General features: G+C 44.0%; 1 protein-coding gene across 1 annotated transcript in view; it reads left to right on the plus strand.

The window, feature by feature from the left end:
- LOC110522607 (protein BANP) overlaps positions 1-24,857 on the plus strand; it is a 70,694-nt gene that overhangs the window by 23,648 nt on the left and 22,189 nt on the right. The window contains exons 8-11 of the mRNA XM_021601072.3: positions 1,364-1,525; positions 2,829-2,959; positions 7,549-7,620; positions 8,662-8,706. Coding sequence (XP_021456747.3) covers positions 1,364-1,525; positions 2,829-2,959; positions 7,549-7,620; positions 8,662-8,706 — 410 coding nt within the window. The remainder of the gene's footprint in view (positions 1-1,363; positions 1,526-2,828; positions 2,960-7,548; positions 7,621-8,661; positions 8,707-24,857) is intronic.

Below are 24,857 nucleotides of genomic sequence, written 5' to 3' on the forward strand. Positions count from 1 at the left end.
CACTCACAGTAGGCATGTTTCCATTGTCCCAGGTTTATGTCACAAAAAAATTGTTGCATGTTCAATGGAAACGGCAGATATAGCAGAAGTGTTCTAAAGATCGACAACATTTTGTATCTGTTCGGCAGGTTAATTCTTGTCGACAAACTTTCTTTATTGCGATAAACTATGATGGAAACTGTTTTTCGAATAAATGATGATTGCCAAATCATTTTGAATGTACACATGGCACGTAATGTCACCCCGTAACTATAATGCTCCACCCAGCATTTCATTTTAAATGCCCAATACCATTTTTCTTACTATAAAAATGTTTACCCATGCCTGAATTGCTTCGCCTTGCTTTTCTGTTTGGCTGGCAAGTTTAACCATCCAATTATTTCAGATGTACAGGAGTGCAAATGTCACCAATACACAGACCGTGGTGATACTTTGGCGCATGAGAATTGTTATGATATGGCAAATATAAATGATTGTGTTCTATCCATGCTGTCTTTCACGGGCTACCTGAGACCTGAAACTGCTAGGTGGAAGGACATACAGGCAGTTGCCAATGTATTAATACACAATATGCCTAAATGGGTAAACACTTCAACCACTACATTTTTATTCGACACTAGGTTTTTCTACAAAATGTTTTGTTGGTGTGACGTCATTACGTTCAGCTGTTTTTGTTGACACAATGGTTAAATGGAAACTCACCCAAGCAGGCAATTGTCGCATCTATTTTAAATGCGACCTTTCTAAATGTCGACCAAAAATCGTTGGACAAGTTAATGGGAACATAGCTACTCCTCTGCCTGCCTGTCCAACTGGGACTGGTGAGAGAGCACCTGCCTTTCGTGCCTGTACACGACTGTCAGGCGTTTTGTGTGTTGGTGTGTGTGTGCTAGAGGCCAACCCCCACACCCCCTTCCCCCTCCTCGTGTCTCAACTCTTCCCCTCGGGTGATAGCAGCCTCGTTAATCGGGGTAGAAAGAAGCTGTCAACTCCTCCGTCTCACCCTCAAACCAGCTGCTAACATAACCCCACCCTCTCACATGTTATAAATCCACCTACATGGTCCCCAGGGTCTGAGATTGGGATGATATGAGTACTAGCAGTGGTACCTGACCACCTGTACCTTGACCACCAGATTTAGAATCTAGCTAGAGTTTTCAGTGCTTCTGACATTTTCACAGTTCAGGCAGAGTTGCATTGTTAGTGGGACAAGGTTACACTGTCCAAACTACACACACAGACTTGGCATGAACCGCTCTCCATCTTAAGCAATTATTATGACCATTTCTACCTTGTCATGGTGAGTTAACCATCTTAAACTGAAGTCATCCTAACATGTGCCCTCGGTCCTTGTTTCCCTCAGGTCACCTGTTCTATAAGTTTGGCATCACTGAGTCGGACTGGTACCGGATCAAGCAGAGCATCGACTCCAAGTGTCGCACGGCATGGAGACGCAAGCAGCGCGGCCAGAGTCTGGCGGTCAAGAGCTTCTCCAGACGTAGCGCCAACGCGCCTGGCTGCTCAGGTAGTCATGATACCTGGGGTCATCTCACACACACACACACACGCACACACACACACACTTTATAGTAAAACTAGTATTTCCTCTCACTTATGTAAGTGTTGGTGTATAAGGAACCCAGTGAGTAGTGCAGATGCAGAGTGTAGCAGATGGTTCTAATCTTCAGAACACAACAACGCCTCCTGTCCTCCCCTCCCTGTGATCCATCACCTCTCACCCCTGACCAGAGAGAGTGTGACAGCAGGGGAAACCCAAATATCCTGTGAGCCCACACAAGGGGTGTACAGTCATGGCCTGCTCTTTTCCCAGACCACGCACCCATGCACCCTGCAGAGCACGTTCTCTCACACTCCCCTTAATAAAACTGCTTCGACATTTAAACTAACTTTAAACCGTTATTTATTAATGAATGTAGAGCGAGGGCTAACACCAAAAGTACAGTCTCCACGAGCCTCCAGGCTCTCACCTCACTGCCAATGGCTGGACTGGGGATTATTTACATACCACAGTTCATGGGTTGTGCCCCAGATGGCACCCTATTCACCAAATAGTGCACAACTTTTGATCAAGGCCCATAGAGCTCTGGTCAAATGTAGCACACTATATAGGATTAAGGGTGCCATTTGAGAGACACCTGTGGTCATGCTGAAGGTTGGAAGATGGACCTCTTACTGGCAGGAAATACAACATATTACTATGATATGAGCTGTACCAGTCAGATGTCTGTGCCTCGTGTTTTATATGCCATGATAATATTATTTTGAGAATGAGTCATTTAGGCCTGCTTTGTCCCTTTTATGATAAGTGTGGTGGGATGTAGGCCTACATCAATCTCAAAGCGAGCACGCACGCACTAGTGTAAACTAATCACACACACCAAGCACACACACCCCCAATGAGATAGATGGAGCTATGGTGGGCTGATGGGGGACGTGGGTGTGATAGTGGTGGGTGTTTAGACTGAGGCCGGGGGGGTTGTGTTTGGCCGCTGGGTCATGAGTCTGTTTGGACTGCTAGCTTGAGAGTCCTTGTTGTGTATTTAGACATGATTGATACAGTATAAACACACACCATCATCCAGCAGATGGCCTGAGCTGTTGCCAAGTATTCCTCCAGAGGTGAATGGGCTTTTATTTCAGTTTGCTATCCCCCTTTCCACCTAATGGATCTGGGGGAGTCGGTCAATAATCTGGTCCTAGATCTGTGTCTGAGCTGGGTAGCTTCTATCTTCAACCTTACTGTTGTTAACTCTATTGCATTACACTAGTGCCTTATCCTGCCCTGTGCTAATGCCCTTCCTCCCCAGAGGGTGGCGCTGTGGCGGAGGTGGCTCACATGGAGGGGGTGACCCAGCAGACTCTACACTACACCCTGGCCAACCAAGCCATCCAACAGGTCCAGATCCACCGCATAGGAGAGGACGGACAGGTCCAAATAGTGAGTGTCAGTCTCCTCTCCATCCTGCCCTATAGCCCTGATTTATTTCGTTTAATCTCTCTATCTCATCCTCTTTTCCTTCTCTCTCATTCTCTTACCTGCCCTGTTTCTCTCTCTGGCTTAAACCGTGTCTTCTATTTCTCTCGGTTGCTCTTTTTCCCCTCTTTTTTCTTTTGCGCTCCCCATTTCTCTGCCTTTGGTCTCAGTTCTTCTTTTCACAAACCCCTGCGCACACACAACTTAGCATGATGGCTAGGAAAAACTCCCTAGAAAGGCAGGAACCTAGGAAGAAACTTGGCCAGTCCTTTTCTGGCTGTGCCGGGTGGAGATTATAACAGTGCATGGCCAAGATGTTCATAGATGACCAGCAGGGTCAAATAATAATAATAATCACAGTGGTTGTAGAGGGTTCAACATGTCAGATGTTCATAGATGACCAGCAGGGTCAAATAATAATAATCACAGTGGTTGTAGAGGGTGCAACATATCAGCACTTCAGGAGTAAATTGTAGTTGGCTTTTCATAGCCGATCATTCAGAGTTAGAGACAGCAGGTGCAGTAGAGAGAGTCCAAACCAGCAGGTCCGGGACAGGTAGCACGTCCAGTGAACAGGTCAGGATTCCATAGCCGCAGGCAGAACAGTTGAAACTGGAGCAGTAGCATGACCACGTGGACTGGGGACAGCATGGAGTCATCAGGCCAGGAAGTCCCGAGGCATGGTCCTGGGGGGTTGTGTGTATGTGTGTATGTGTGTGTGTGTGTGTGTGAGAGAGAGAGTTCCCCCAGATATAACAGACTGACCCTATCCCCCCCGACACATTAACTATTGCAGCATAATTACAGAAGGCTGAGACCGGAGGGGTCAGGAGACACTGGCCCCGTCCAATGATACCCCCGGACAGGACCAAACAGGCAGAATATAACCCCACCCACTTTGCCAAAGTACAGCCCCCACACCACTAGAGGGATATCTTCAACCACCAATCTACCATCCTGAGACAAGGCTGAGTATAGCCCACAAAATCTCCCTCACGGCACAAACCCGAGGGGGGCTCCAACCCGGACAGGAAGATCACATCAGTGACTCAACCCACTCAAGTGACGCACCCCTCCTAGGGACGGCATGGAAGAGCACCAGTAAGCCAGTGACTCAGCCCCTGTAATAGCGTTAGAGGCAGAGAATCCCAGTGGAGAGAGGGGAGCAAGTCAGGCAGAGACAGCAAGGGAGACAGTAGGTACAGTGCCTTGCGAAAGTATTCGGCCCCCTTGAACTTTGCGACCTTTTGCCACATTTCAGGCTTCAAACATAAAGATATAAAACTGTATTTTTTTGTGAAGAATCAACAACAAGTGGGACACAATCATGAAGTGGAACGACATTTCTTGGATATTTCAAACTTTTTTAACAAATCAAAAACTGAAAAATTGGGCGTGCAAAATTATTCAGCCCCCTTAAGTTAATACTTTGTACCGCCACCTTTTGCTGTGATTACAGCTGTAAGTCGCTTGGGGTATGTCTCTATCAGTTTTGCACATCGAGAGACTGAAATGTTTTCCCATTCCTCCTTGCAAAACAGCTCGAGCTCAGTGAGGTTGGATGGAGAGCATTTGTGAACAGCAGTTTTCAGTTCTTTCCACAGATTCTCGATTGGATTCAGGTCTGGACTTTGACTTGGCCATTCTAACACCTGGATATGTTTATTTTTGAACCATTCCATTGTAGATTTTGCTTTATGTTTTGGATCATTGTCTTGTTGGAAGACAAATCTCCGTCCCAGTCTCAGGTCTTTTGCAGACTCCATCAGGTTTTCTTCCAGAATGGTCCTGTATTTGGCTCCATCCATCTTCCCATCAATTTTAACCATCTTCCCTCTCCCTGCTGAAGAAAAGCAGGCCCAAACCATGATGCTGCCACCAGCATGTTTGACAGTGGGGATGGTGTGTTCAGTGTGATGAGCTGTGTTGCTTTTACGCCAAACATAACGTTTTGCATTGTTGCCAAAAAGTTCAATTTTGGTTTCATCTGACCAGAGCACCTTCTTCCACATGTTTGGTGTGTCTCCCAGGTGGCTTGTGGCAAACTTTAAACAACACTTTTTATGGATATCTTTAAGAAATGGCTTTCTTCTTGCCACTCTTCCATAAAGGCCAGATTTGTGCAATATACGACTGATTGTTGTCCTATGGACAGAGTCTCCCACCTCAGCTATAGATCTCTGCAGTTCATCCAGAGTGATCATGGGCCTCTTGGCTGCATCTCTGATCAGTCTTCTCCTTGTATGAGCTGAAAGTTTAGAGGGACGGCCAGGTCTTGGTAGATTTGCAGTGGTCTGATACTCCTTCCATTTCAATATTATCGCTTGCACAGTGCTCCTTGGGAAGTTTAAAGCTTGGGAAATCTTTTTGTATCCAAATCCGGCTTTAAACTTCTTCACAACAGTATCTCGGACCTGCCTGGTGTGTTCCTTGTTCTTCATGATTCTCTCTGCGCTTTTAACGGACCTCTGAGACTATCACAGTGCAGGTGCATTTATACGGAGACTTGATTACACACAGGTGGATTGTATTTATCATCATTAGTCATTTAGGTCAACATTGGATCATTCAGAGATCCTCACTGAACTTCTGGAGAGAGTTTGCTGCACTGAAAGTAAAGGGGCTGAATAATTTTGCACGCCCAATTTTTCAGTTTTTGATTTGTTAAAAAAGTTTGAAATATCTAATAAATGTCGTTCCACTTCATGATTGTGTCCCACTTGTTGTTGATTCTTCACAAAAAAATACAGTTTTATATCTTTATGTTTGAAGCCTGAAATGTGGCAAAAGGTCGCAAAGTTCAAGGGGGCCGAATACTTTCGCAAGGCACTGTATGTACGGCAGGACCAAATCAGAAAGATGGGTAGGAGCAAGCCCACGTAATGCTTTGTAGGTTAGCAGTAAAACATTGAAATCAGCCCTAGCTTTAACAGGAAGCCAGTGTAGAGGGGCTAACACTGAAGTAATATGATCACATTTTTTGGTCCTAGTCAAGATTCTAGCAGCCGTGTTTAGCACTAACTGAAGTTTATTTAGTTCTTTATCCAGGTAGCCGGAAAGTAGAGCATTGCAGTAGTCTAATCTAGAAGTGACAAAAACATGGATCACTCTGATCACTTCCTGTTGCCTGTGCACCTTCACGGAGTCACAATGTTGTTCTGTTCCAATGTCCACACTATCACTTAGAATGAAGACAGTGCTTTGACCTTTTCAGTGATAACGAAGGAAAGGATCTTAGTAAATGTTATGTCTGCCATTGAAATGTATTGAAACCCAACTAAGGAGTAAGTACTGTACTACTATCAGAGCTCACGTCTTCCACCAGGTTGTCCTGTGTTATTGAGGGAAGCATTAGCTTGATTGCCTGAGTGACAGTCTGTTTGTGGTTTCATGCCAACTCCGTGTCAGTTATTGCCATGTCAAATTGGGGAAATGTTGTTTATGTTTATAAGCTATTTGAAGAGCAAGACTGTTTTAGCTTGACAATGACAGCAAAATAGTTGGCAAGAGCACAAACAGATCTGGGATCAGGCTAGCAGCTTGACTCTGTTGTATATGTTTAGACTTGAAGAGGCAGAGAGCGTTAGGGGAAATGCTGGTCATATTATAATCTATGTCAGGTCAGAGTGTGATGAAGCTGGCCGTGCCCCACGCTGACTAAAATGCTTTCTCAAAAGTCCGTAACCGGTTTCTAAAAAAATGGACTAGTTATTTGGGAGAAGTATAGTTGTACACGCAACGACAGGCTAAGAACAGGCTAAGGCCAGAATTCCACCCTTGCAGACTATAAAAACGAAATGATCATTTGTGAAAAGTATAGTTTTGTGTTCATCTCGGTTGACCCAGAACTACAATCTTGCGTAATTTGGTCAGATGCTAGTATGTCCATGAGAGATCAGTTTTGCGTTAATATCCAATGCAATATTATCATGTCAAAAATTGAGAAAATGAGAAAAATATGTATTAGTGAGTAGACATGGGTTAAACTATTTGAAATAATTGTAAATACTTATGTGTTTGATTGAGCTTGCCTGGCTTAATGGTCCAATGTAGTAGTCCTAAACTGCAAAACCCACCCATCTGGCACTCCAAGCAGGCTAGAGCAAACGCTCAATGTACATTTTGAAAGATTTCAAATAGTATTTGAATCTAGGCCTAGCGGGGAGAGAGTGAATCATGATGGGGAGCTTACCGTTGTGCAGATATTACCCTCTTGATATTCTACAGAGTATTAGCGGGTGCAGCCAAGCCTGAAATGTACAAGTGCTGCTAATGCAGTGGAGGAAATGTAAAGCATAGGATCTGTCAGGCAGCGACTGCAGCAGGGCTCAGACTAGAGGCTGATGGTGGAGGGGTGAGAGTGGATGTATGTGTTAACGGTGCCACACACACATTGTGAGTTCTTGTTCTCTCTCTCTCTCTTTCTCGTTCTCTCACATTGTTCTCTCTCTCATCTTGTTCCCTCATATTGTTCTCTCTCTCTCATCTTGTTCCCTCATATTGTTCTCGCTCTCATCTTGTTCTCTCATCTTGTTCTCTCTCTCCATTATCAGATACCTCAGGGACACCTCCATATTGCCCAGGTCCCACAGGGGGAAGAGGTGCAAATCACACAGGACAGTGAGGTAAGTGTTTCTGTCTGCCCGTCAGCCTGTCTGTCTATCTATCCGGGTATCTCAGTGAGTGACTGAGGGCCACTTTAATAGTCAGTAATGGTAGCCAGTATGAAAGTCATTAGGCAGAGTTCACCGTCAACAGATGTTAAATGTTAACGGTGCTTGTTTATATCTACCGCCTGCCTATGCATGGGTTATTATACTATTTGTTTCCAAATAATACCCAGATGGTCTGTGTCTCTCACTAGACAGCCTCACATGCACACAATGGGTTGGCTCTAAGAGAATCAGACTACATCAGAACTACATGGTGTTTGAGAAATAATTATCTGCCTCAGCATTATAGTTAAATAGTTGTAATAAGATGTGGGGTAGAGATTTATTTTGAGGCGACACTGCGTGCGGGCACACACTTGAGTAGACGTATACATACACACACGTACACATGCATGCAACTGCAAATAGGGCTGACACATCGTCCAGGTATTCTACGGAGGTTCCTAACCTGTACAACCAAGACGCAGGGAGGAAGACAGTTTGAGAGAAACTGAAGAAGACAAGCTCTGAAAGCCTTTCCTGCTCTTTGTGATCGGATGCCAGAAAATACATTTTTTCACTCTATGATTTTGTTTGTTTTGGGAGTTCAAAGCTTAGCAACAAAATCCCACTTTTCCCAACTGTCGCTCAGTGTGCGTTTTCATTAGAAACAGGGGCCTCTTCATCAAAGCCATTGGTTTCAGCATGTTGGAAAAGGAAATAAGGCTATTTGGGAGAGATTACCATGCTGCCTGTCCATATGGCAGCTCAGACAGCATTGAATATGAAATAGAATTAGGAGTGAAAACAGCACAAGGAATATAGGCTAAATTGGGCTTGTTTTTCATGTGGTCTTGTTAATGTCATGGCGTCTGTGATTTGTTTATGCTGTGTGTGTGTGTGAGTGAATGATGCTGTGATTGGTATGTTCATTATGCACTATCATTAGTGTGTGTTTACAAATTGTGTGATGCTCTCAGGCTGTCTGAATGATCCCTCTCTTCTCTCTCTCAGGGGAACCTTCAGATCCACCAGGTGCATGTTGGACAGGATGGTCAGGTAAGTCCCTTCACCCCCTGCAGTAACTTTATCCTCAAGCTTCATTACGGAAAACACTTTAAAACCTTTTGCAACAGAACATGTGAAGTCCAGGTAGCTCCTCCGTTTCAGGCCGTTTTCTTCAGTTTGGTGCCTAATGAACAAGACCTATGGAGTTTTAAGGAGGTTCCCACAGATTGTTCATTACTTCTGGGTTACCTCAGTGTGCTGGTCCCCCTCTTTCCTGCAAACCCCTTAAATGCGCACCGAGAGGAGCTAGCTCTCTATCCCTGTCTGGTCTGCCTCTCACTCTGGCTCTCTCTCTCTCTCTCTCTCTCTCTCTCTCTCTCTCTCTCTCTCTCTCTGGCTCTTCCTGTCTCTCGAATGTCTTTCTTTCTAATTTCTTGTTCTCTTGCTCTTTCTCTGTTTTATGTGCCTCTCTCTCACTGTCTGTCTTGCATGCTTTCTCAACTTCCTGTCAGTCTCCCCCCCCTCCATCTCTCCATCCTTCCCTTCTCTCCTCTCTTTGTGGATAGAGGAGAGGATGGTGTGTTTAGGACAGAGGCTCTGTTCTTCCTGTTTCTCTGTTCTTTCCTCTGGGATCAAAGGGAACCTCCTGATCAAAGCACCAGGGCTGTGTGACGATCGCAGATCATACATCACAGATGGGCGCTGTGCAGACCAGGGCATTATTTCATATTCATGATCTCGATCGTCTAGAAGCCTGGCTGTAGAGGAAGTGGCTCGCTCTCTTTCTCACGCTCCTTAGACTGTTTTTCTTTCTGAGGACAGGTGCGTGTGTGCACAGCACCATTTGTGTGACGTTAACTCTTTCTCAGCTTATGAGTTCTGCTCTTACTAAACCCTAGCTATTTTTCAGCCAATTAGCTCATCCCTTATTCCAAGGTGCTGTCATTGTTTGGAGAACAGCTAATGTTAGGTAAGGAACTCCAGCAGTCCTGGCTACTCCAAACTCTAGACTTGGTTAGCTAGTCTAGAGTAAATGCTCCTATGTGTGCCAATGGTACTTTCCACAATATAATAGTTTATCACTTGTCCTTTACTTGAACTCCAGCTGTTCTCTGTATCTCCATAACTCATTGAACTCGGTGATTCTCAAATTAGTATGTGTTGATTGCGAGACTACCTGGCTTAGAGCTAGCCTGGATGCCAGTCTGTTTCTGCTCTCTTGTCATGCCAATGTTGTTTGGCTTGACGATGACAATGGAGAAGGCACACACTGAGACTAAGACACACTCACGTCCTCATTTGAACCGGTCGTTGAGTCCGGTGGGCCTGACAGCAGCATTCCTGTTTCTCTCTTGCATCTTGGCTCCGGTTGCAATTTGGTACTGGTTCTGATTTTGAAGCCAACAAAAGCGGGAAAAAAAAGAAAAGTTATACAGTAGTGGTACAACTCTATTTCCAATGTTATTTAGCACGAACGTGTTGTTAACTCTGTCTTTCTGCTTTATTTAGTACATCTCACTTGTCAGGTCATGGCTCGTTCCTCATTGTTTTAACTATTAAATGTAAGACTATCAAATGCATCCTCCCTCCCCACACACTGATGACATTGTAAAACACCTTCTGCCATTAACACTAGATCCAGCCACTCTGTGTAAACACACTGTGTAGTGCATTGAAGAGCAGAGTGTGTCTTAGATCATGGAACCCCTCACGGTGCCAGAGTGTAGCTAACTAGGGCTGTGTCTCAAATGGCACCCTATCCCCTATAATATAGTGTACTACTTTTTACTAGATAGGGAATAGGGTGCCATTTGGGACGTACCCTCGCTTAGTATAGGTACTTAACGAGGCAGGGTCCTATCCCCCTGGCAGAGCATGGAAGCCTTGTCCAATAAAGACCCTCTTTTCTTTTCCCCCTTAATTTTATTCGTAGTTTGCACCTCTGTCACGCCATTGTTTTGAACTTTCTCAAGCTGCCCTCTGTTGGTGGCGCCATAGTGGTGCCTTAAAGTGTTGACAAGCCAAATATTTAGTAGGAAACAACTTTGCCACTATTATCATGTTGTCAAATTTACTTTTGACAGATGGCAATGTTGCCATTAACTAGCAAAGTTTGTCAGAAATACTGTAGCTAGCAATACTAATGTTAGCTAACTAAAACTGGCCTACCCCCAATCTTAGCTAGCTAACGTTATACTGCATCTAAAGTCAATCTGGTGACATCAAAAGGTTTTTCTACTAATTATTGCCTCATTTTGAATGTCATTGTATTTGCAAACCACTGTAATTAACTTTTGATGGAATCTTCATCGGTGCCCATTTACGATGCATTGAGTAGAATGCTCAGTCGGGAATCAGTCCAAAACTAACGTTCAAAACAATATTGTGACAAAACTTGTAATCCATGAATAGCTAGTATTTTTTATTGTATCTGTAAAATGATATGAGGCCCGCACCAAAACAAACACACTGACTTATTCTTCTAGCCTTGTGTTCCAGGTCTGGCTTTTCACACACCCACACACATATAGACCTAGACACAGGCACATGGCACACACGCACATGCACAAACAGTGACTCAATGGCATCTTCCCTCCTTGCTAGTGTGTTTTCCCAGGGAGTGAGACAAGAATAGCACTAGCTGACTCTGTCAGTATTGTTCATATGAGAGCGTGGTGTGTTTGTGTAATTGCTCTGAACATGGATGCAACCCAGATAAAATAAAAGGAAGGACACAGACATTCTCTCTCACACACACACACACACACACACACACACACACACAGAATAAAAAGGCACATAAGAATGGCGCGTGAGTCACTTCTGACTTATGAGTCACTTCAAATCAAAGTTTATTGGTTGCTTACACAGTTTTGCAGATGTTATCGCAGGTGCAGAAAAATCTTATGTGTCTAGCGCCAACAGTGCAGCAATATCTACCGATAACAATACACACCAGTGGAGGCTCCTCAGAGGAGGAAGGAGAGGTCCATCCTCTCCATTTAAAAAAAAATGTTTTTATAGTGAAACATTAGTTACCCTTTTTAGATAAAACTATACTAAATATATTCATGTCACCAAATAATTTCTCAAAACACACTGTTTTATAATGAAGGTCTACAGTAGCCTCAGCAGCACTCTCTGGTGTAGCCGGAGGACAGCTAGTTTCCAGCTAGTTTCCATCCTCCTCTGGGTACATTGACTTCAATTCAAAACCTAGGGGGCTCATGGTTCTCACCCCCTTATATATATTACACAGTAATTATAACTTCCTAAGGACGTCCAACAACCTGTCAGAGCTCTTGCTGCATAGGCCTCCCGAGTGGGGCAGCGGTCTATGGCACTGCAATGCTAGAGGCATCAGTACAGACCCTGGTTCGTTCCCAGGCTGTGTCACAACCGGCCGTGATCGGGTAGTCCCATAGAGCGGCGCACAACTGGCCCAGCGTCATCCGGGTTAGTGGAGGATTTTTCCCGGGGGGGTAGGCCGTCATTGTAAATCAAAATTTGTTCTGAACTTACTTGCCTAATTAAATAAAAAAACAAATGAACTGGCATGTTGTCCACCCAATCAAAGGATCAGAGAATGAATCTAGTACTGAAAGCCTAAGCTACAGCTAGCTAGCAGTGCTTAAAAGTACGGTGAGTTGTTGACTCAAAGAGAGAGAAAGACAGTAGTTGAACAGTTTTTGAACAAATGTATTTCTTCAAAAATGAAGAGAGAGCTAGCTATATATATATTTTTTTTCTTTTTTCACTTCATTTGCTAGCGAATGCAGCTAGCTAGTTTAACATACTCAAACACCCAGCTCAAACAGAGAGGGATGCTGTGTTAGCTAGCTGGCTATGGCAATCCAACACTGGAGCTCTTCCAATTCAAGGTAAGTTTTCGTTTTGATTAATTCATTGCAACCTGGGCCCGCTGAACTGCGTACTGAGTGTACACTGTACTGCATGAATGTTTGCTTGTGAGCAGGGGTGTATTCATTCTGCAGATTCTGTTGACGAATGATTCTTAAACATAAGCAAACAGGAGGAAATGGGATAAATATATCTGCATTTCGCTAATAGAAACTCTTGTTTGCAACTGTTAGACTGGTGATTTAAAACTTAGATCAGATAGATGCAGGCAAGAGTGTGCAAGGCAGTAATCAATGTCACGGTCTCTCACTTTGATTACTCAAATTTCTCAAGACCTGTGCACCTACGTTGTAAACTTTAATTTACAGGCTAGGTTGTAGTGAAAATGTGAGTGTCATCTAGTAGCCTAAACCTATTGATGTTACTTTGAGCTGGGTGAATGGAATATGCTGTAATAGAAATAAGGCTATGTTCATTAAAAAAAATATTGTCCTCCCTCATCTTAAATGGCACTGACCGCCACTGACACACACATAATCTAAACGTTAAAAAATGACAAGAAATGTCAGAACAGAATATATGCATGTGAATGGTGTATGGACAGTTTAAGTTAAGACACTTATAAGTGAAGTCAGATTTATCCAAATAACTCTACTTGATTGCATTCCGGATTGTGTTAGGTTCATTGGGCACTGGTAATGCTCGAACATGGTGAGGTCATAGCATACATTGTCAAACGACCATAGAGAAATGTGGTTGTTCATTTGCAGCATATCCATTTGGGCCTGTCAATGAATCTGCTACAATCTACAAGGCCGGTTTCCGAGTAGGCAGGCTACAGCTACTCTTAGTCTCTGTGATGTCATTGTTCTTCCAGTGCAGTGGGATACTGCTCACTCAGGCTATGTTAGCGTAACTTATAGCACACTGCTGGAAGACTTTCACATCTCCACCTTCCCTCCTCTGCTCTCTTATCTGGGCCGCTCCTCCCTCCCTTTCTCCATCCCTCTCCTTCTGCTATAGATAGACTGGCCCTGTCAGGCAGAAGCTGGGTGCTTCCCTCTGCACCTCTCACTTCCTCTCCTCACAGCTGCTGACCGCTGCCCTCTGAGGTGCGGTGGGGATGCTATGTTTCATGTGTTGACTGATGTTTCTGTGGTGGTGGGATCCACAGTGGTCGTTTGGGGGATTGTGGCTTGTGTAAGGGGCGTGTATTCATGGTCCAGACACAACAGTTGTAGTATAGGCCTGAGTAATTACAGTGGTGTGTAACATACTGGGGATTGGGACTTCCTATCACAGGTCTAGTTAATGGGTGAGGGTCTACAGTCTGCTCTGGGTTTAGAGGGGAAGACTAAGAGAAAGGGTTTTGGCCAAAACAAGACAGACGGAGACTGGCCCCCATCTTGCCCTCTCCACCCTTGCGACTTTACTGTGACTGCCATAGTTTCTGGACATTTCCTGCCTGCTAAGAGACCGCAGCACGGTATATCACTTACCCTGTGTGTGTGTGTGTGTGCGCCTGTAGGTTTGTGCGCCTGTAGGTTTGTGTGCTCGAACGTGTGTCCATCCCTCATTGCCAGCTTACAGCCAGTCTATGGCTGTTGAGGTCCTGGCAGGGCTGGATTATGGATCCAAGCAGTCCGATAACTTATTCATGATGCTGGAAGAGCAGGCTGTCCTGTGAAACCATAAAGAAATACTCTTCTGCAGCACTCCCCCTCTGCCCTCCTGAAGCCTCTCATCTGCTGCCCTCTGTCCTCTCTGCTCTGATCTAACCATACCCTGATGGACAATGAATATGTGAGAGAGGGGGCTCTGTCACACACACACACTAGACACCCTTACCTCACACCACCGGGAGCTGAACCACATCTCGCTCCTGGAGATAACCATAGACATCACCCTCTAAATATACTGGCACTTTCTTCCAAGTCTGTGTCATTCACTGAGGCTGTACCAGAACATTCCGAATCCATGGGGGTCAGTGAGTCCTCCCTCCCTCACTCCCCCCATGCAGCCTCCTGTAGAGCCTCGGACCAGGCCACCTCCTGTCAGACAGATGTTGTGTAAAACACCTGGAACATCCTGAGGTTCTGCTGTTGTGGAACAGCAGTGGGAACCGGGTCAGGGATCAGTGGTCCTGGCCGGATGGCTCAGTGTGTCCTGGTGACTGTCCAGAACCCCAATCCCCTCTCACTTCCCCAGGCCCATCTGTCTGTCAGGGGCTGTATACTGTACACCAGAGGGAGAGAGAGACAGGGAAGGGGAAAGCGGGAGCAATAAGTGGATTGGGGGGGGGGGGGGGGGGGATAGGTAGTGGGAGATGAGATATGGGGGAAGAAGCACCATATCGTAACAGGGCTGTTTGGAACTCAGCTCCCTCTGCTTCTAATCTGTTGCTTCCCTCTGGGGTTCTGCGCTGGACTCTGGCTGGACTGAATTTAGCTCATGGCCCAGAGAACACAAGAAAAGCACCAGGAGATAGATGGCTGCACTCAAACTAGTGAATGCCATTTGGCAGTTTGTGTGTGTGTGCGTGTGCACTTTTAGAGTTCACAAGCACGTGTGTAGGAGTTTGTGCTTGTTTGTTGGGTGTGGTGTGTGTGTTTCTAATAGCAGGTTGACATCAGTTCCTCTCACAGACGGCTGCAGTGAGTTTGCTACAAATTAGGCCTAGGTGTGGACCTTCAATCACCATGTCTCTACTGTCACTAATGTTTGACACAGAGCAGATGTTGAGGAGGTCCACAGGGTTAAGCACACAGACTTAGAACATAAGACACTCCGGATCGAACCGCTGGACCACAGCCCGAATTGACATTTAATCGTCCTATTTCTCCCTGTCCAAGAATGTTGTTGATAATATCATGGGAAAGCTTGTTGAACATTTTGGGATCTACAACATGGTGCTACCCCAGGAGGGAAAGAAAGGGGGGAGACCGAGTGGAGAAAGAGACAGTTGAAGTAAATGGCTCTCCCTGTAAATGATGTCCATGGAGGGGAGGGGGAAGAGGGAATTGGATAATTGGAAACTTGAGTGATATACTTACAGAGATACATTAAACATGGGACATAAAACATGCATGATAGCAGTGTAGGATTTAAAGCTGGTACTATAACAGAGGATCCCATTTCAAAGGAACTGTTTTTAGGGAGCCTGCACTATCTCATATAGACCTATGGCATTATGGGAGGAAGATAAGGGGCTTTCCCTCAGATCACAGATCATTCTGTAGATCTCCAAGATCATAGATGGAGGTCACAGATCGCATGCCAAAATGTCTGCCTAGTTGGTCTTTACTTTGCTGTGTAAGTGTTGGTGCACATATCTTTGTTTGATGTTTATGTATGTGTTTTTCAGTGCAAGTCTATGTGGGGAGAGTCATCTGTGTGTGTTTGTACTGGGCATAGCCGAGAAGTACTCGATGTCCCTGGTAGTGTGTTAACAAGAACCAGATTTCTCTGGTAGCAACTTCACTGTGCCTGGAGCACCACCACCACACCCAACCTACAGACTCCTGCTGGGTTCTAGCCCACAGCCACCCCACGAAGATGCAGGGCTTAGTGTCTCAAATGACACCCTATTCCCCATTTAGGGGTTAATCATAACTACTACCTAGTGTGTTTTCACACGTAGTTTTGAGCTATAGTTTGAATCAAAGTTTATTTGTTAGACTGTATTTTAAAAAAAAATATATTTTGCTTTTACATTGTCAAACCACTTCAATTCCTAAGCAAAACCACTGTCCATGCAAGTAATTTGTTAATTTGTGGACACAAATGCTCACCTTAAATCCATCTATGATTATCATGAAGCATCACTTGTGTCCAAATCTTCATATTACTTTCGCTTTTGTCTTCCAACAACATGAAGGGAGGAATTTGCAATAGCCGCTCTAACTTCAACTTGAATAGGTTATATTCAGTAGCCTATAGCCCGTCTCCCCTAACTTGCATCGGATACACTCATCAATGCACTGCTACTCACAGAATGTCTGAGATATCAAGTTATGATGCTGCATGCATTTTATCAAATGCTTGCAGTCAAACAACTAGTAATAGTGGTTATTTTCCTGTGTTTGGTCTGGACTGCATTCTCACCTGCCGCTGAATCGGACCAAGATCACCCTTTTTGAGCAAACCACGGTGCATTGTTTAGTGCGGTGCGTTGTTTAGGCACCAAACTAAAGGGGTAAACGCACCAGAGTTCTGAAAAAATGCTACAAACCAATTAAGTGTGAAAGGCCCCTTAGTCACATTTTCCCCGGTGTGTCGTTTACATCAATGCATGACTAAGGGAAAATTCCTCTTCCTTTTGAAGTTGTCTGTAGGTGAGTAGTGATGGCTTCCACAATAATCTGTTGTTTACTTTTGGCACAGCCAGGAGGTAGCATGATTAGCATCCCCCCCCCCCCCCCAATGATGTTAACAAAGCTGCATTGCAAGCCGTAACTTCCTCAAGTGTCGATACTTGAGAAGAACCTGTCCATGTTTTCTTTTCTGCAAGAATGTTATTTGTTGCAGTAATATTTGAATATGCTCTCATAGTTCCATCAAGCCACTGGTGAGTTTTGTAGCTGGTAATCAATCTGCATCTGAGTGCCCAACAGAAAAGGAAGCACACAATACAACTTTATTGTCCATGTTACAGCAAACAGACTGATGTGGGTGTGAGAATACATAAGGAAATAGTTCCAGTTTTGCGTAACAAAATTCCAGTGACTATTACAGAGGTATGCATGCAAATAAACAATAAAAAAGGAACCAAACTTAGTTTGAAGTGTTTTTGAGGACGTTTCAACTTGCAAGGCTGCTTTGCTAACATCGGTACCATGAATTACATGCATTTTCTTTCTGATGATTCTAATCATGCTAACCCCTGGCTGTGACAAAAGTTAACAACAGTTTATTGTGAATACGGTCACTACGGGCCTACAGACACAACTCAAGGTTGTGTGTGTAGGCCAAAGAGGAATTTGACCCCAAAATCTATTTTGAATGTGCTATCCCTTTTAAGAATACACAGCCAATAAACACACATGTTCCATCCCATCCCGCTTTGATGACACAAGCAAGCAAAGATGATGAAGGGGATCCCTTTAAAAGGGTCCATCTTTTGTTTTCTTTTTCTGATGAAGACTGCTCGTATAAACAGCAGTAAAAAAACTGAATGATGCCTCTATATCAGGATAAAGAGGCTTTTATTTACGTCTGTAAATAAGCCAGAGATGTTCTTTCATGTAAGACAGTTGTTTCGTGCGCCATGTGGGCGGCATGTGAAAGCACGGAGGCGAGGGTGCGGCCGCTCCCTCCCAGGCTCCCTCAGAGCGGGGTTGCCAGAGGTTGCCGGGAGGTCAGAACGTTTTTGTTGTTGTCTTACAGCATATATATCATGTCCATCTAAACAAACAAGCCAATTAGAATCATGATAAAGTGATCATTGTAAATAATTATTTTAAAGGCTCTCGTAAAAATGCATTTGTCAATCAGCTAGGCCAAGCTCGATTTTTGAGCCAGAGAACAGACACGAGTGTATATAGTACACTGGGGGCCTGCCTCGTTAAAAGAAAAAGGCCCTGCTAAATTACAGAAGTTATTTCAGTCATCGCAGAGGCCGACCGAAGGCCTTTGATTATACTGGTCCTGGATCAGAATTCAAACTGATCTGGTTTAGTCAAAACCACACTAGCCTTGACTGAAACTGTAGTCTACTGAAAGGCATGGGAGTTGGAGGAGAGAAAGAAAATAATATAAAGCAGGGTTAGTGTTAATGGAGGTGTCAAGCCTGTGTTTAGGAATGGTGTCATCGAGTGGGTGGAGGAGAAACAGTAGATGCAGCAGAGAGTGTGGGAGTAAGTGCCTTTAGGACAGATTTACAAAGGTTAGGGCTTTATTTTCATTTGTATTTCTGCGACTCCTCACATCCTAACTCCTTGCCGCCTCCTCTCTTGAATATTAAGATGGTGGTTACATGATAGTGCCAGGAGTTTTTCCCTTGCCACCTGACGATAAAAATAATAAAAATAATAATAAAAAACCTTGAGCCTACCTACTGTAGTTATCTACATGTTTTTCCTGGTCAGGTCACGTGGTTAGGAAAAACTCCTCGCCTTAGTTCTATGACTTGAACTGATTCACTCCGATAGGCATTCCACTCATAAGCAAAGCAAAATATTAAAGTTGTGGAGATGATGACAGGTGGATTTCAGGGCGCTCTCTTTCCAGCTGTGGAGACTGTACAGATGTGCTATCTTATTTTGATCACTCTGATGTCACTGAGATTTTCCTGCTAAGCAGGAAATTACAATGAGCCTTGTGATTTGCATAAATTCACTGAAAACCCTCAGTTCTCTTTCTTGCTCGCTCAAATGCTAAAGCACCAAACAGAAGAAAGGTCCTACTCTGCTACTGCAACATTCAAACGCACAAAAATGTACAGTGGGGCAAAAAAGTATTTAGTCAGCCACCATTTGTGCAAATTCTCCCACTTAAAAAGATGAGAGGCCTGTAATTTTCATCATAGGTACGCTTCAACTATGACAGACAAAATGAGAAAAAAAAATCCATTGTAGGATTTTTTATGAATTTATTTGCAAATTATGGTGGAATATAAGTTTATCTCAATACTTTGTTTAATACCCTTTGTTGGCAATGACAGAGGTCAAACGTTTTCTGTAAGTCTTCACAAGGTTTTCACACACTGTTGCTGGTATTTTGGCCCATTCCTCCATGCAGATCTCCTCTAGAGCAGTGATGTTTTGGGGCTGTTGCTGGGCAACACGGACTTTCAACTCCCTCCAAAGATTTTCTATGGGGTTGAGATCTGGAGACTGGCTAGGCCACTCCAGGACCTTGAAATGCTTCTTATGAAGCCACTCCTTCGTTGCCCGGGCGGTGTGTTTGGTATCATTGTCATGCTGAAAGACCCAGCCACGTTTCATCTTCAATGCCCTTGCTGATGGAAGGAGGTTTTCACTCAAAATCTCACGATACATGGCCTTGTTCGATACATGGCCAGACCTCCCGGCCTGGTCCCTGGTCCCTTTGCAGAAAAACAGCCCCAAAGCATGATGTTTCCACCCCCATGCTTCACAGTAGGTATGGTGTTCTTCGGATGCAACTCAGCATTCTTTGTCCTCCAAACACGATGAGTCGAGTTTTTACCAAAAAGTTATATTTTGGTTTAATCTGACCATATGACATTCTCCCAATCTTCTTCTGGATCATCCAAATGCTCTCTAGCAAACTTCAGACGGACCTGGACATGTACTGGCTTAAGCAGGGGGACACGTCTGGCACTGCAGGATTTGAGTCCCTGGCGGCGTAGTGTGTTATTGATGGTAGGCTTTGTTACTTTGGTCCCAGCTATCTGCAGGTCATTCACTAGGTCCTCCCGTGTGGTTCTGGGATTTTTGCTCACCGTTCTTGTGATCATTTTGACCCCACGGGGTGAGATCTTGCGTGGAGCCCCAGATCGAGGGAGATTATCAGTGGTCTTGTATGTCTTCCATTTCCTAATAATTGCTCCCACAGTTGATTTCTTCAAACCAAGCTGCTTACCTATTGCAGATTCAGTCTTCCCAGCCTGGTGCAGGTCTACAATTTTGGTTCTGGTGTCCTTTGACAGCTCTTTGGTCTTGGCCATAGTGGAGTTTGGAGTGTGACTCTTTGAGGTTGTGCACAGGTGTCTTTTATACTGATAACAAGTTCAAACAGGTGCCATTAATACAGGTAACGAGTGGAGGACAGAGGAGCCTCTTAAAGAAGTTACAGGTCTGTGAGAGCCAGAAATCTTGCTTGTTTGTAGGTGACCAAATACTTCTTTTCCACCATAATTTGCAAATAAATTCATAAAAAATCCTACAATGTGATTTTCTGGATTTTTTTTCTCTAATTTTGTCTGTCATAGTTGAAGTGTACCTATGATGAAAATTACAGGCCTCTCATCTTTTTAAGTGGGAGAACTTGCACAATTGGTGGCTGACTAAATACTTTTTTGCCCCACTGTATCTGAGTTGACTTGGAGAGGGTATTTTTCAACTGACGCTCCAGGGGTAGGCTTAACTAGTAGAGGATCTTCAGTGTGACTGAGTGTTGGGTTTACATCTGAGCATCGTTTTCTATGGAGGGATACAGCAGACTGACAGACTTTTGGAAGGATTGAGTAGGAAAGGGGACTCAGAGCATCAACTCCAGCTGCTCCCTCTGTGTCCTGATGCACCCCCCCCCCCCCCCACATCTGTCCTGACTGGCTCAGGAGAGCTGCTGCAGATGTTGTTGACGGCCTATAAAGCAGGGAGGAAGTTCCAACCTCTCAAACTCCAAACGTTTATTTTTCCTATTCTTTTCTTTTTACACGTTAGATCTGAGAGGATATGAGTGATTCTATTGGGACTGATAGAAAACAGATTGGAGTGGTGCCTCTGATTTATTTGAGCGGTACCTCATAAAAGTGTTTGTATGTGCTTGTAGGTCTTTGTGTGTTTGTGGGTTGCAGTGAAACAGAGCTCTTTGACAAAACATGCATTCATGCACTTAGATAAATGTGCACACACACACACACTACCCAGTGCCAGAGACCTGGGTTACAACATAATTCATTATTCCAGATCAATTGCACAGTCAAACTTTAACCGTTGAAGACCGAAGGGTTGTGTACAAGTTAACAAAACAAATATGCTTTCTTTTGTTTTCTAACAACTGTCTTATTGCCCTGTATCTTTTCATTATCCAATCGAAAGCAGAATCAGGCGCAACCAAAAGTGCAGTTTGAATTGGGACAACAAACAAAGAGGTTGGGCTGGGAAAAAAAGGTCCTTGTTTGCACAGTTGGTTATTGTGTTTCAATCTGGCCCTCTCTGGCTGTTTTTTGCATTAAGACGTATTTGTTGTTTGGTTCTCTGCCTTCTTGCGCCCGATGCTGTATTTCTTCAGTATCCTGTCTCCATTACTGTTGAAAGCATTATGGCATAAAGAACAAAAAAAAGATAGATTTATCCACTTTTCTGTTCTTTTCAGAAGGTCATCGCAACTAGCAAACTCTGCTGAAGTGAATTTAAGCTGACTTGTTTGTTCGCTGTATTTTCTCCTCCAGCTCTCTTTTGGCATGGAGACAGCGTGGGCTGTTCTGAAGCAGCCTTCTAATTCTCCCTTACACACACACACACACACATATATACACATATACACATACATACATACATACATTCCATTCCATTCCATTCCATTCCATTGATTGATTGATTGGGCACCGCTAGTATGTTACCGGTGTGGACAGACAATAAGAAATACTATTTAGGGGCTCCAATCCCACAAGCCGGAGGACAACAGTAACTAATGCACTTAAGAGCAGCCGAACTACCAGGTCCTATTCTCATTTATGTGGTTTCTCTCGCCAAGTTAGATTTTTCTTTCTATTGTGTGTTTTTTTTCTGACAACTCACTGCAAGTGGATGTGATTTCGACTTGCGTAATGCGTGCGAACTTGGGTCTAAAGCACAAATTAGGCATTTGGAAGCAGTGCAAGAGTTGCTTGCCTGTGTAAAAGTCAGAATATGGCACTGAATGGATTGCCCCCCCGGGGGGGCTGCGTGTGTCTGACTGTGTCCAAGTGTGAGATGGTGTGTAGTTTATGCCGTATCGCTAACAGATCTCTATCATGTGTTTGGGTTAATGTGGTTGATGTGTTTCCCGAGTGTCAGACCCATAATTTCATACTACAGTTTGAGTGTTTTTGATCAGAACACAGTCCCTCCCCTCCTGACCTTTTCCTACAATGTGTTCTGAGAAGGTAAGGAGACCGGATTTGAGGAATCATGGAATGTCAAATTGGGAAAGAGATGAGCTCTTTTTGCAAACCAAGTAGTGGGACAGGAAGTGGTCCCTGGGAGACTTCCTGTATTCACTGTAGAGATCTCACGCAATGTTCCAGAACTTTAAACCCCTCTGCTCTCTGTGTGCTCAGATCCTCACAGCTGAGAATGCTCTCATGAAGGATTGAAGTCGCAACCTTTAATCGAATTGTACAAGAGTTAGTCAACCCTTGAATCCCCCGTCCTCCTTGATTGCACACGTACAGTGCATTCGGAAAGTATTCAGATCGCTTGACTTTTTCCATCTTTTGTTCCGTTAGAGCCTTATGCTAAAATGCATATATATATATATATATTAAATCCCCTCATCAATCTACATATAATACCAAGCAAAAACAGATTTTTTGAAATGTGTGCACTTACTACAAATAAAAACCTGAAATCACATTTACATAAGTATTCAGACCCTTTACTCAGTACTTTGTTGAAGCACCTTTGGCAACGATTACATTCTCGAGTCTTGGGTATGACGCTACAAGCTTTGCACACCGGTATTTGGGGAGTTTCTCCCATTCTTCTCTGCAGATCCTCTCAAGCTCTGTCAGGTTGGATAGGGAGCATCGCTGCAGTTATTTTCAGGTCTCTCCAGAAATGTTCAATCGGGTTCAAGTCCAGGCTCTAGCTGGGACATTCAAGGACATTCAGAGACTTGTCCCGAAGCCACTCCTGTGTTGTCTTGGCTGTGTGCTTAGGGTCATTTTCCTGTTGGAAGGTGAAACTTCACCCTAGTCTGAGGTTCTGAATGCTCTGGAGCGGATTTTCATCAAAGATCTCTCTCTACTTTGCTCTGTTCATCTTTCCCTCAATCCTCACTAGTCTCCCAGTCCCTGTCACTGAAAAACATCCCCACAGCATGATGCTGCCACCACCATACTTCAGTGTAGGGATGGTGCCAGGTTTTCTCCAGACGTGACGCTTGGCATTCAGTCAAAATGGTTCAGTCTTGGTTTCATCAGATGAGATAATCTTGTTTCTCATGGTCTGAGAGTCCTTAAGGTGCCTTTTGGCAAACTCCAAGCAGGCTGTCATGTGCCTTTTACTGAGGAGTGGCTTTCGTCTGGCCACTCTACCATAAAGGCCTGATTGGTGGAGTGCTGCAGAGATGGTTGTCCCTGTGTAAGGTTCTCCCATCTCCACAGTGGTACTCTGGAGCTCTGTCAGAGTGACCAGTCGGTTCTTGGTCAACTTCCCTCCCTGATTGCTCAGTTTGGCTGGGCTGCCAGCTCTAGGAAGAGTCTAGGTGGTTCCAAACATCTTCCATTTAAGAATGATGGAGGCCACTGTGATCTTGGGGATCTTCAATGCTGCAGAAATGTTTTGGTATCCTTCCCCAGATCTGTGCCTCGACACAATCCTGTCTCGGAGCTCTACGGACACTTCCTTCGACCTCATGGACTTTTGTTTTTGCTCTGACATGCACTGTCAACTGTGGGACCTTGTATAGACAGGTGTGACTTTCCAGATCATGGACTCTACAATCAAGTTGTAGAAACATCTCAAGGATGATCAATGGAAACAGGATACACCTGAGCTCAATTTTGAATCTCAAAGCAAAGAATCTGTATACTTTTAAATAATATATTTCTGTTTAAAAAATATATACATTTGCAAAAATGTCTAACAACATGTCTTTGCTTTGTCATTATTGTGTGTAGATTGAGGATTTTTTCTTAGTTAATCCATTTTAGAATAAGGCTGTAATGTAACATAAAGGGAATGGGTCTTAATATTTTCTGATGGCACTCTAAATATACTAGTAGACAGTCAAATGCTACACCTAACACACTTGGAATTTTGCTTTACCTATCAAGGTCAGAATCAATTAATCATTATTCGCTAATCATTAAGTACCTGCCCTGCCTTGTTTACCTACACTGTTACTCCCTAACGCATACCAGCTCCACCATTTTTACCCAATACCTACTTCCTTACTTACAGTGGGGCAAAAAAGTATTTAGTCGGCCACCAATTGTGCAAGTTCTCCCACTTAAAAAGATGAGAGAGGCCTGTCATTTTCATCATAGGTACACTTCAACTATGACAGACAAAATGAGAAAAAAAATCCAGAAAATCACATTGTAGGATTTTTAATGAATTTATTTGCAAATTATGGTGGCAAATAAGTATTTGGTCAATAACAAAAGTTTATCTCAATACTTTGTTATATACCCTTTGTTGGCAATGATAGAGGTCAAACGTTTTCTGTAAGTCTTCACAAGGTTTTCACACACTGTTGCTGGTATTTTAGCCCATTCCTCCATGCAGATCTCCTCTAGAGCAGTGATGTTTTGGGGCTGTTGCTGGGCAACACGGACATTCAACTCCCTCCAAAGATTTTCTATGGGGTTGAGATCTGGAGACTGGCTAGGCCACTCCAGGACCTTGAAATGCTTCTTACGAAGCCACTCCTTCATTGCCCGGGCGGTGTGTTTGGTATCATTGTCATGCTGAAAGACCCAGCCACGT

Source organism: Oncorhynchus mykiss, chromosome 1 (assembly GCF_057628025.1).
Source record: "Oncorhynchus mykiss isolate SJ-2025 chromosome 1, ASM5762802v1, whole genome shotgun sequence".
Lineage (NCBI taxonomy): Eukaryota > Metazoa > Chordata > Actinopteri > Salmoniformes > Salmonidae > Oncorhynchus > Oncorhynchus mykiss.